This window comes from Oratosquilla oratoria, chromosome 6 (assembly GCF_046742065.1).
Source record: "Oratosquilla oratoria isolate Oo_2021 chromosome 6, ASM4674206v1, whole genome shotgun sequence".
NCBI lineage: Eukaryota > Metazoa > Arthropoda > Malacostraca > Stomatopoda > Squillidae > Oratosquilla > Oratosquilla oratoria.
The window spans coordinates 62391054-62403553 of record NC_134782.1 but is presented as its reverse complement, the minus strand read 5'-3'; the positions used below and the strand labels follow the sequence as shown (position 1 = coordinate 62403553).

Here is a 12500-nt window from a genome sequence, read left to right as displayed (position 1 = left end):
AAACTATGTTCTTTAGATCTTCATTTTCTTGGCAAAGTACTTTACGGTGTATTTTCACGACGGAAAAATGGATATGGGTTTTACGAGGCTTGTTTGGTTTTACCACCGATAAGAAATGTCAGACATGGAAATCCCACACTTAATGATAAATCCCAATTCTTGAGAATCTTTGGAAATCCAAACTTTCTCGGGCACCAGGAAAGGCATACACTTCGAAAGTCAAATTGAGAAAAAAAAAAAAAAAAAAAAAAAAAAAAAAAATATAATTTATATCATGATGAAAAAATATATGAAAGATTAAAACAGGATATTATTAATTACATCCTATCTACATTGACAACACGCATCAAGTAATGTCGCTAGAGTACGGTTCCCCTATTGAAACCTGGCATTGTTTTGGTTGGGGGGAGTAGTAGTATCGTACGTTTTTCACAACTCCAAGTTCGTGTCATCGCTCCTGCCAATAAATGTTTCTCCTGCTGTGTACATTATTGTGTATCTTCCGGGACTGCTGTAACTAGGCAGCACAACACTAGGTGGTCAATCTTGGCGAGATTCTTGACAGGCACGACATAGCAGGGACTCCTGATAACCCCATTACTTCAGGTTGGTTGTGATTGGTTTGGGGGGTCTGAAATCACGATTCAAAGTTTGTGTCGTTATCCACTTTATCGATACCAGAGCAGAAGCCATGCTTGCAATCCAGAACAATAAACAGACTCGAAACTCCGGAAATATGGACAACAATTCGAAATGCGTCCACAACACAATTCGTTGTGAAGTCCCTTCAATGTGATCGAAAGGCGTAAGAATTGTCCGTTATAACGTCAAGAATAAACAGAACGGATTTCAAATTCCACCACCCAATGGACAGGATGTACCCTATACTCAGAAAAACTTTAGTCAGAAGGCTTAGTAATCAGTTGTTATTGCTTTTTTTTTCAATGTTAATTATGGTATCGTTTGAATGAAAAGAGCTGCTGCAATTTCCAGAACTTTAGTTATGGCAAACATTTCATTTGACACATGATGTTCAAATTCATACTCATTTACATCCTCATCTACAGGCAAAATCTTCAACCACAAAAATTTGCATTACCCAAATATATATATATATATATATATATATATATATATATATATATATATATATATATATATATATATATATATATATATATATATATATATACATTTAATCAGATGAAGTATGCACAGTGAATGTGTCTTCCAGGCATCGTAGAAATATCCTTGTTTGCTGTTTTCGCGGCCATGATTCAACTGTATAATTTTCCTGCTCGCGAACATTCTGTATAGATTAGGAGGAATGAGGTAACTGTAAAAATTTCTTTTTGTGAACGTGGCTTCTAGGATAAAGCCAAGGATACATTCTGGCAAATATTCCAGTAAGCATCCCCCCCCCTAAAAAAAAATGCAAGGTCAGATGTCATGCACGAGCACATAAGGTTTATTAGTTTTTATTATTACATCTTAATTATCTCAATGAAAAATAGACATTTGGGAATGGATGCTAAGAGGAGATTGTATGAAGGAGTGATTGTACCAACAACACTGTATGGGGCAGAAACATGGAACATAAGAGAGGAAGAGAGAAGGAGCTTGAATGTGTTTGAGATGAGGTGTCTGAGAAGTATGATAGGGGTTACTAGGCTGGATAGAGTGAGAAATGAGGAGGTGAGGAGGAGAACAGGGGTGGAATGGGAGTTGGGAGATAGGGTGGATGAAAGAGTATTGGGATGGTTTGGACACATGGAAAGAATGAGTGAAGAAAGATTAGTAAAAGAGGTGTGGAAGGAGTGAACATGAGGGAGCGACCTAGGATGAGATGGATGGATGGGGTAAAAGGGGGATTGGGGAAGAGGGGAATGTCTGTTGAGAAAGGACGGGAGAGGACAGAAGACAGGGGTGAATGGAGAATGGTTGTATATGGATGATGTTGTGATGTATGAGGTGGAATGGATGGGGGGGTGAGGGAGTATGTGTGAGAAAAATTTGACGCAGCCTGAAGGGATTTCTCCCCGTCTTCTCCTTTTCTGCATGAGGGGACGGAGAGAGGGGGTCGCCGATTTAATGAAACGGCCTTGCTGTGGATGTGCTGTGTCTTGCGACACTGCTTCTGACCCAGGGTAGTGGAGAAGATGAAAGGATGATCCGTCATCTAGGAGGTGCCAATATTAGAGGAAGGGAAGAGGGTGGAGGGGAGTGGAGTGTGATAGGGATGGAATGGGTGGGAGTGATTTTTATGATTTTTTTCCTCCCCTATAAAGGGGAAAAAGCCTTTGGTATATGTAGGTATGTAATTATTTCAATTACATTTCAGATAACAAAAATTGCATTTACTTTATTTCCACACAGGTAAATATTATATGCATTTTATTCCTGGAATAAAAGTGATTTATCAACAATGTAGTGAATTATATTTAATAATTCAGTGAAGTCAGATACCACCCATATTCTGCTTGGAATTTCATCATGCTCAACTACTCTTTCTCTTATATTCCTAGGGCTGAATCTGAACATTTTCCTCAGCATTTTTTCTACAATATATCTAACCTATCTTCAGACTAGTAGGCTTTCTGACTAGTGGGCCATCTGACTACTGGGCCCTTTGAGTATAGAGCTGGACTAGTGTCAGTAAAGTTATATTTCTGTAATATTTATTTTATGTCCTTCATCAGGAGACAAAATATAATTTTCTGGCTGGAATCGTTCATTTGTTTTAGTGTTTCCATACTATATTTCCTAATTCCTCCTAGTCCACATTACGAGATTCGTCACTTTTAATTTCAATTTCTTGGCCACACCACCTATCAGGTAGAAATATGCTAAATATTTTCTTAGATTGTTCAATGACTATGATGTTTGAATAAACTAAAACTTAGTGTTGGGGCACAATTTTCTAATCTTATTTTTTCGATCATTTTCTGTGACCTTTACCTTTACCTTTACCATACACCAGGTAGGGCCAGTGCCCTGCCAGTTGTGATGCCTCACGAAACTTCTCCACCAGGTACGATCCTCGTAAAGTTCCTCTTCTTCCACACTCTCTATTGTTGATCCTCTCGCTTCAATTGCTTCCCTCACTCCATCTCTCCATCTCTTTCTGGGTCTTCCTACCGGCCTCTTCCCTCTTCCCTCTGTGACCATAGCTTGAATATGCACAATTTTCTAATCTTATTTTTTCGATCATTTTCTGTGACCATAGCTTGAATACGCAGTAATTATTCGATCAACGTCTCAGTACATGATGCTAACTATTTCACAATATTCTATTCTAAACTTGAAGTTTTCTTCATTTGTGCTGCGCACGATAACTCCGGACACAGCATCCTGCTATCTCTTGGTCCACACATCCTGTACTTACCGCGTTATCAAACGGCGTCCTCTTTCTCTCTCTCTCTCTCTCCCTCTCTCATAATAAAGTTTAGTTTGGATGGTTTGGACATATGGAAAGAATGAGTGAAGAAAAATGAGTAAAAGAGGTGTGGAAGGCAGAGGTGGCAGGAGTGAGCATGAGGGGTCGACCTAGGATGAGATGGATGATGGGGTAAAAGGGGCATTGGGAAAGAGGGAATTGTCGGTTGAGGAAGGACGGAAGAGGAGAGAAGATAGGGATGAATGGAGAAGGGTTGTGTATGGATGATGCTGTGATGCAGGAGGTGGAGTGGATGGGGGATGGGGGTAAGGGAGTATGTGTGAGAAATAAATTGACGCAGCCTAAAGGGATTTCTCCCCGTCTCCTCCTTTTCTGCATGAGGGGGCGGAGAGGGGGGTCGCCGATTTGATGAAGCGGCCTTGCTGTGGATGTGCTGTGTCTTACGACACTGCTTCTGACCCATGGCAGTGGAGAAGATGCAGGGATGACCCGACATCCAGGAGGTGCCAAGATAAGAGGGAGGAAAGGGGGTTGAGAATAGTGGAGTATATTACGGATAGAATGGCGGGGGAGTGGTTTTTATGCCTTTGTTTTTTAGCTACCTTCCTTATACGGGGGAAAAAGCCTTTGGTGTATGTATGTCAGGTGCGGATCCAGGAATGTTATTTGGGGGGGGGGCGATATTTTAACCCCAAGAATAATGCTGTTGGCTTGGAGATTGGTCCATAAACCTAAGTCTGTTTTGCTCGTAATTGTATGTAAAATGATAAATAATTCACAAATATAATTAAAATCATAAATTCACACTAAAAAGTGTTTATCCAAGGAGAATCAAACTCGAGATGAGTGAAAAAATTATATTATTATTAATGAAAATAACATGACATTAGATCGCGCTCTGCAAAACATATATGTGTGCTCACTACTCAATTACCGTCAAATTATACAACACACCATTGATAATAATGGTGTTTTGGTACCATAATAAAACAGTAATTACACCATTGACACCAATATACAACAACACAACGCAACAACACATCAAGTGAAAAGTAAACGGCGGTTCTTTTCCGAGAATTTGTTCAGGATTTGCTACACGGAAATGGGAGTGGTATTATGCACCGAGAGCAATGCAAGGCCATTCATGCGTTCCTGCCCAACTGTGCTTCTAAGATATGTTTTCAGTCTTTTAAGTGCTGAAAAAGACCTCTCAGCTTGAGCCTTTGACACCGGTTGCGTTAACACAACTTTCGAAAGTCATGATATGCTTGGAAACATGTTCGCACTCGCGTACACTAGCGCGTCCATCAGAGAACTGAACGTTGGGGAACTTATTGTCCAACGTTCTATTTCTGCTTTTACAAGAGACAGTGATTCAATGTCTGTTTGATACAACTCTGCAGCTTGTAGAACAGCTGCTGCGTTTGTGTCCGGACCTTCGAGGAGTTCCTTCATCTGAATTGTTACAGCCACATTGCTTTCGCCGAAACGATATCATTCAGACAGCACGTGATCTACGAACGGAATGTACATCGACCTGCGATAATCTTCCGGGCTCTGATGAGGAGTCCCCTCCCCCACCCCCCTTGTATCCGCGCCTGATGTATGGATGTACTTATTCCATTGACATGGCAAACAGACGGACGAACAGACAGACAGTCAGACAGGATGCATAGACAGGATATACAGACATACAGACAGTATACACAGACAGACATCCCGTACAGCGTAGTGATAATGGATCCCGTAATGGGAGATGTGCGGTTAAGTCTCAACACCACACGACCACTCTTCCCTGCCCCCTAAAGTAACCACTAATTTAATGGTTCTCAACGTATGGTCAGGGAATCCCTAGTGGACTCCAGCTGTCCTAGCGGTAGTTAGTGGATGCACTGCGATGTTATTCAGTGATGACGTCTTCAAGAGAGGCTTAACAACAGTAGTACATAAATATATGAAAAGTACTGGCATACAAATAGCTCAAATTGTGTTGCAAGAGCGGATACACGTGACACTAGCTATCAAGAAAGATACAGAAATTTTTATGACCCTGAAACACACACACACACACACACACACACACACACACACACACACACACACACACACACACACACACACACACACACACACACACACACACACACACACACACACACACACACTGACTAACACAGTAGGGAAATTATGTGAAAGGATTGTGAAAGATCAAAGGACCAATGATAAACATTGTGGAAGGCAGGCAGTTTGGATTCAGATATGAAAATTCATGTGTGTCGAACCTTTATGCTTTTACTCGAGACTAATTGATATGCTTCAAGAGAGGGGTGGGTGTATTATGCATGCCTCGACCTAGAGAAGGGTTTTGATAAAATGCCCAATAGTCGACTTATGTGGAAATTGGAGTACTAAAAGACAAATTATTCGAATTGATAAAATATCTTTTGAAAGGAAGATACATGAGGACAGTGATGATATGGTTTAACGTCACAAATTCCCTCCTATCGGAAGGCTAGGACGGTGCCCCACACAGAGGACATTGTAGCGTGGAATTTAATGAACCATGCCCTTGGTTCAACTTCGCCGGTGGCAGGATTCGAACCGCCATCCCTTCGACCTTCGCCGCAAGTAACGACGCCCTAACCCGCTTAGGATAAGATGTCAAGATGGAGAGCAGTAATGAGAGGAGTTCCACAAGGTTCAGTGTTTGCACCAAATCTTTGTCTTGTCCATGTCATGAGATGGTGGAAGGTACAACAATATATGTAAACATGGTTGTAGATGACGCAAAAATCATGAGTGAAAAACGAGGACTGTAGGTCATTGCAAAAAGATCTAGACACTATTTTTGCATGGAGACAAGATTGGAAAATGAATTTCAATACTAAGATATGCAAAGCAATAGAAATAGGCAATAGCTGCCAAAGACCATCTTTAAATTATTTCTTGGGAAGTGAACACATTACGAAAAACAAAAGAGAGCACAACCTGTCGCCTGACAGACAAATCAACAGGATTGGGGGAGAGAGATGCGGAATGCTGCAAAAGATTAAAGTGAATTTTCACAATATGGGTAGATGATAAAAAAAAAAAAAAAAAAAAAAAAACATCGAAACTCTGGTCCGTCCAAGACTGGAGTATGGGTCAGTGGGAAGGTCAGATCATTCTTGAACTCCGACACCGTATAGGCCTTTTTGCACTCAAACTCCCCAGTCACTAGCTCTGTTTGAGGTGGCAAACCATATTCAAAACTGCGAAAGTACTGCTACCCGAGGCAATGCCCCCCCCCCTTCATAACACAATAACATAAGAACATAACATAACATAAGAATGAAGGAGATTGCAAGAGACCATAAGGCTTACACTAGGCAGCTCCGTATCCATCACCACCTGTCATCCCCATCCATAAAGTTTTATTCATAGTGGAATCATTCCACTATGTCTTCATAGTGGAATCTCGCTCAGGCAGGATTATGTTCCCGCACAACTTTCCTATACGATCGGCGTTGTCCCTGTAGTCTGAAAACTTGGCGATATGACAGGGGAGGGAAAAACCCTTCAAGAAGTATTGCCCGGTCTCGCGAGCCTAAGCGCACTCGTTCTACGTATTCTTTGATGGCTGCGAGATATACAGGTTTCGTGCGTTAAGCGATTTAGTGCCGACGCGATCGTGCGTGCCCTCGCCCCTCCCCCCTTTTTTTTAATATACACGTATTGCGCAATCTCGTTGTTCCGCCATGGCTAATACCGATAACACGTACTTGAAAAAGCTCTAACATGAACGACATACAGGCTCCGCCCTCACTCGTGATGTCTTATTTCGATCATTTTTAAAACATGTTCAATTATTTCGCGATCCAATGGCTTAAATGTCTTCATGAAAAAAATATTAAGTTTGACTCAAAATATCTACATTCTTTCACTTGCTCGGTTAATTTACGGTTTTGGCGGAGGTGAGAAGAGAAGGCGGGGAGGAGGAGGGGGATCCGTCACTGAAAACCTTGCCCCGTGTCAGCACATAGGACATAACCAAGATCGAGAAAATGCAAAGGGCAGCAAACAAAATAAATCATATGAGGAAAGACTAAAAACACTGGATCTGCCAATTCTGAAAGAATATAAGAACATAAGACTGGGGGATACTGCAAGAGACCATAAGGCCTACACTAGGTAGTTCCAAGTCCTTTACCACCTGTCATCCTTATCCATAAATTGATCTAATCTTCTCTTAAGAGAACCTATTGTTTCAGCGCTCACCTCATGGTTGTTAAATCTATTCCATTCCTTAACCACTCTGTCAGTAAACCAGTTCTAGTATATTTCCTTCTTAAACCCAAATTTAAATCCATTTTTACGAGTCCTGTCCAGCTGTCTTCAACCCAAGAGAGCAGAGGTGATATGACTCTAGTATTCAAGTCACAGAAGTCTTTTCCTGTATAATACAGTTAGGTAAACACACACGCACGCGCACACACACACACACACACACACACACACACACACACACACACACACACACACACACACACACACACACACACACACACACACACACACACACACACACACGATCGTCGGATTCACGGCGAAGATTGGAACTCCGGAAAAAACGCAATTTTCGTGGATTTCAACTACGGGGAGTACCTGTGTTGTATTAGTAGGGAAAGGGAAAGCTCGTGGTGTAGTGGGAAGGTGAAGAAAAAGGAGAAGGGGAGGGGTTATTAAGGAAAATGGAAGAAAATGAGGAAGGGGACTAACGGGCCCCGGACGTCAGAAGGGGTGTAAACAAAAGGTGCGCAGATCACACAGACGAGGTCGAACAGGTGAGCAGAGGTATTAAAAGTAGAAATATAGATAATAGCAGCTCAATGGAAAGAGGAGATAATTACTTCTATGGATTTAATGAGGGAGGAGATGACAACCTCCCTCGACTAGTAAGTCTAGAAGAGAAACTAACAAAAATGAACGAAGCATGGGAGGTTAGGTTTAGCCAATTAGCACTAGTTACTCAAAGAGTTGATAAACTGGAAGAACTAAAGAAGGAGAATCAAAACCTAACTAAAGAAATAGAAGAATTAAAAAGACAGTTAAGAGAAGTAAAGGATGAGAATGAGGAATTAAAGAAGAATAACAAAGAGAATAAAGAGTCCATAGCAAAAGAGGTAAGTGGGTGGAGAAAAGTCCAAGATACTAACAAAATTGAATTTAGAGATATAGTGAAACAACAGATGAAAGAACACACATTTATTAAAGTGATGAGAGAGAAGGAGAATATAGTAAGAGACTTAGCGGATAAAAAGAAATGTATAATTATGTTCGGAATGGAAGAGAAGCATAATCCAAATAGGACTACAAGAGAAAGAAAGGAGAATAAAAAAGTAAACAATGTATTGAAATGGTGCAAAAAGATGAACAGGAAAGAAATTGAAGAAATATATACATTTGGGAAATACAATATAGACAAGACTAGACCAATTAAGGTTAAATTCAGGTCACAAACGACAGCAGAGAATACCCTATCAAAAACAGGGAAACTACCAAAAAGTGATCAGTACAAACAGGTATGAATAAAAAGAGAGATAAATAAAGAGGAAAGAGAGGAAGAGAAAACAAAAAGAATAAAGGCTAAGGGAAAAAACGAGAAAAGAACAGTCAGACAAAGAGAAATTTTATTGGAGAGTAGTGGATATGAAAGTGAGGAAATGGCTCATAGCAGAGAAAAAACGGAAGGGAAATAGAAAACACGATGGACGTAACAGAAAATTAAAAGTATCTTACACAAACATAGATGGCTTAATAACAGGCTTGAATGAACTGAATGATTACCTAAAGGAAAAAGAAGCGGACATAATGGGAATTGTAGAGACAAAATTGAAAGGTCCACTACCACCCAACAGTGTAGGACATGGTGCATATAATCATTGGATTAGAAACGGAGAAGTAAAACAAGGTAGTGGAGCTATGTTCCTGACTAAGAAGGATATAAATGTGAGAAATGTTACATATGGAAAGAATAGAGTAGAGATGATTATGATGGAAATAGAGGACAGGGACAAGAATAGCAGGTAGTTTGAGGTAAATTATGTGCCTCCTAAAACGGCTTCGTGGAAAGAGAGAGAACACAAGAATATGTTAGAAGGGACAAGGATAACACTAAATAAGATAATAGAAGATGGAGGAAGAATAGTTATAATGGGTGACTTTAATTATAAAGAAATCTGCTGGGAAGAGACGACAGTGAAGGGTGGGGACGACCTATGAGGAAATGTACTACTTGATATGATTATAGAACATACAATGACGCAATGGATACAGGAGAATACCAGATATAGAAGTGAGGAAGAACCATCGAGACTGGACCTAATAATCACACCAGAATTCAAAATAGTAGACAAGATTGAATATAAGACACCAATAAGTAAAAGTGACCACATATTAGTTGAACTGGAACTAAATGAGAAAGAATACATGGAAAAAACGAACAATACAGAAAGGGAAGATTGATGTATAAAAAAAAAATTGATCAAGTAAGAAAAAAAATAAAAAAGCAGACTGGGAAAGGATACACAAGGAGGAAGCAACAGTAGAAGAGAAATGAAAAAAAAAATGACAAAATTTTATAAAGAAGGACTGGAAGGAATTGAAAGTTATATGAGCTTCTTCGCAGACGATGCAAAAATGTTGAAAAAAGTGAACCCCGAAGAAGATTGTGTGTCGCTGCAGAGTGATTTCAATAAAGTGTGGGAATGGAGTATGAAGTGGGAGACGGAATTCAACATCAAGAAGTGTAGTATAATGGAATTTGGAAGAAGGAAAAAAAGAATAGTGGGATCATATACATTGGGAGAGGAAGAAATTTATAAAAAGGGAAAAAGAGAAGGACCTAGGAGTCATTATTATGAATAATATGTCCCCTGAGAAACATATAAACTAAATTTTTGGAGAAACTTATAATCTAATAAGATTAATCAAAGTGGCATTCACATACCTGGACGAAGAAATGGTGAAGAAAATACTAGTCACTTTGATAAGACCAAAATTGGAGTATGCAGCGACGACGTGGTCACCAAGTACAAAAAAATGTATAACAAAACTTGAAAGAATACAAAGAGCAATTACGAATTTGGCACCAACGCTCTCAGAACTATCATATGAGGAGAGGCTGGCAAAACTTGGGCTACAGACATTGGAGCAAAGAAGAGAGAGAGGAGACTTAATAACTACTTATAGAATCATGAAAGGTATGGAAATTATTGATAGAGAGGATCTAAAAAAAAATGGGATAGTAGAGATACAAGAGGACATGGAAAGAAAATCAAGAAAGACAATTATAGAAGAGACCTGAAAAAGAACAACTTTCCCCACAGGATAATAGACGTTTGGAATAGGTTGGATGAAAATGTGGTGTATGCAAAAACGATACACGAATTTAAAAACAGTCTAGATAAAACGAGATATGGAGACGAGACACACGAGCATAGCTCCCCTTCCCGTAAAATACAACTAGGTAATTACACACACACATAAACACATAAAAACGATTCTATTTCAAAATTCATGCTTAGGTCCGAATATTTTGGAACATTAGCTTCTTTTCGTTCGGTCCCAAGTTGTTTATAATAGATTTAGGTTGGTGAATTTCTCTCTCTCTCTCTCTCTCTCTCTCTCTCTCTCTCTCTCTCTCTCTCTCTCTCTCTCTCTCTCTTAGTTTGAACTTTTGGTTAATCTCACGATTTCATCCATTTGTTTTTCCTTGTCAGTTCTTTTAAATGTCTCGCCAAACAATGTCACCTTTAGATTTCGCGTAATAAATTCACCTTTCAGTTTCATGTGGTAGTATTTTGCTCTTGAAATTTCGTCCTACAATTATGTCTCCTAGAGAAGCCAACCTTCAACTTCACTCAACAATTTCACTCAACAATTCTAACTTACAATTTCGTCAAACGAATTTGACATACGGCTTGGCCTAACAAATTTTCCTTATAATTTTACTTCGTAATTTCGCTTTGCTCGAATTTGGGGTGAGATTGTCGGCGATACCTGGTGCTAGACTAGACTTTCATTGTTCATTTGAACTAGTTTACTTTTTTAATGTAGATGAAAATTATTTTTATTATCTACATTAAAATATATTCATGAACACGACCAGTATGACAATGTACATAGCGAGTTGTTATTATGGTTGACGTTCCTGTAGAACGTTTACAAATTAAAATTATTAAACGTTTTTGATGACGTATTGTTCTGAGATTGTAGCCAATTCGAAGGTTCAGTAACTAGAATATGTCGTATTTAATCTAAACAACTTTTGATCGCTCTCAAGATACAACTGCACATTTTTGCTGATAATATACCAATGATATATATATATATATATATATATATATATATATATATATATATATATATATGTATATATATATTTATATATATATATATTAATAATTTAGACTTTATGACTGTGGATCTCGGATATTTCAAGAACTGTTGCCGAAATATGCATTTTTTTTTCTATCGTATACTTTATATCTAACTATTTGTTCTTCTGGAGAATAATTTCTTTTCTTATCGCCATTCTTGCTTACATTGCATACTTTGATCGCAAAAATTTTTTTCTTGTAATGATAAAGTATTGCTTTACATTCGGATTACCAACTGTCAATGTATTTTTCATACTTTTGCGATGTATAATATACCAAAATCTAATAGCACAATGAACATTTATTTCCATAAATTGATCTTTTTATTTGACTGAAATGGTTTAACATTATAAATCCCCCCTCCCCACACCACCACCACCCATCGGGAGGTCAGGGCGGTATCCTGTACAGAGGAGTTTATATCGAATACAGCTGTCCAACCACGCAATAGCCACGTGAGACAAATCCGGTCAGTGTGTGACTGTCTTTCAGTGGAAGTGTTGTTTTTTTCCGCGTTGTCATCGAGTTTCTTAGTTTTTTCCCCACGATTTTCAATGACTTTTGAAGTGTGCCCTGCACTTTCCGTGATGCCTGGAAATCGCACAGCGCGTGATGATATTATGAAAGTGATTAAACTACACAAATTGGGTAAGAATAATCGAGAAATAGCCGAAGCAACAGGT

At 39.1% G+C, this 12500-nt stretch overlaps 1 protein-coding gene across 1 annotated transcript in view; it reads left to right on the top strand.

The window, feature by feature from the left end:
• Positions 1-12371: 12371 nt before the first annotated feature.
• Positions 12372-12500, top strand: part of LOC143026034 (uncharacterized) — a 724-nt gene continuing 595 nt past the window's right edge. Inside the window, exon 1 of the mRNA XM_076186023.1 lies at positions 12372-12498. Coding sequence (XP_076042138.1) covers positions 12372-12498 — 127 coding nt within the window. The remainder of the gene's footprint in view (positions 12499-12500) is intronic.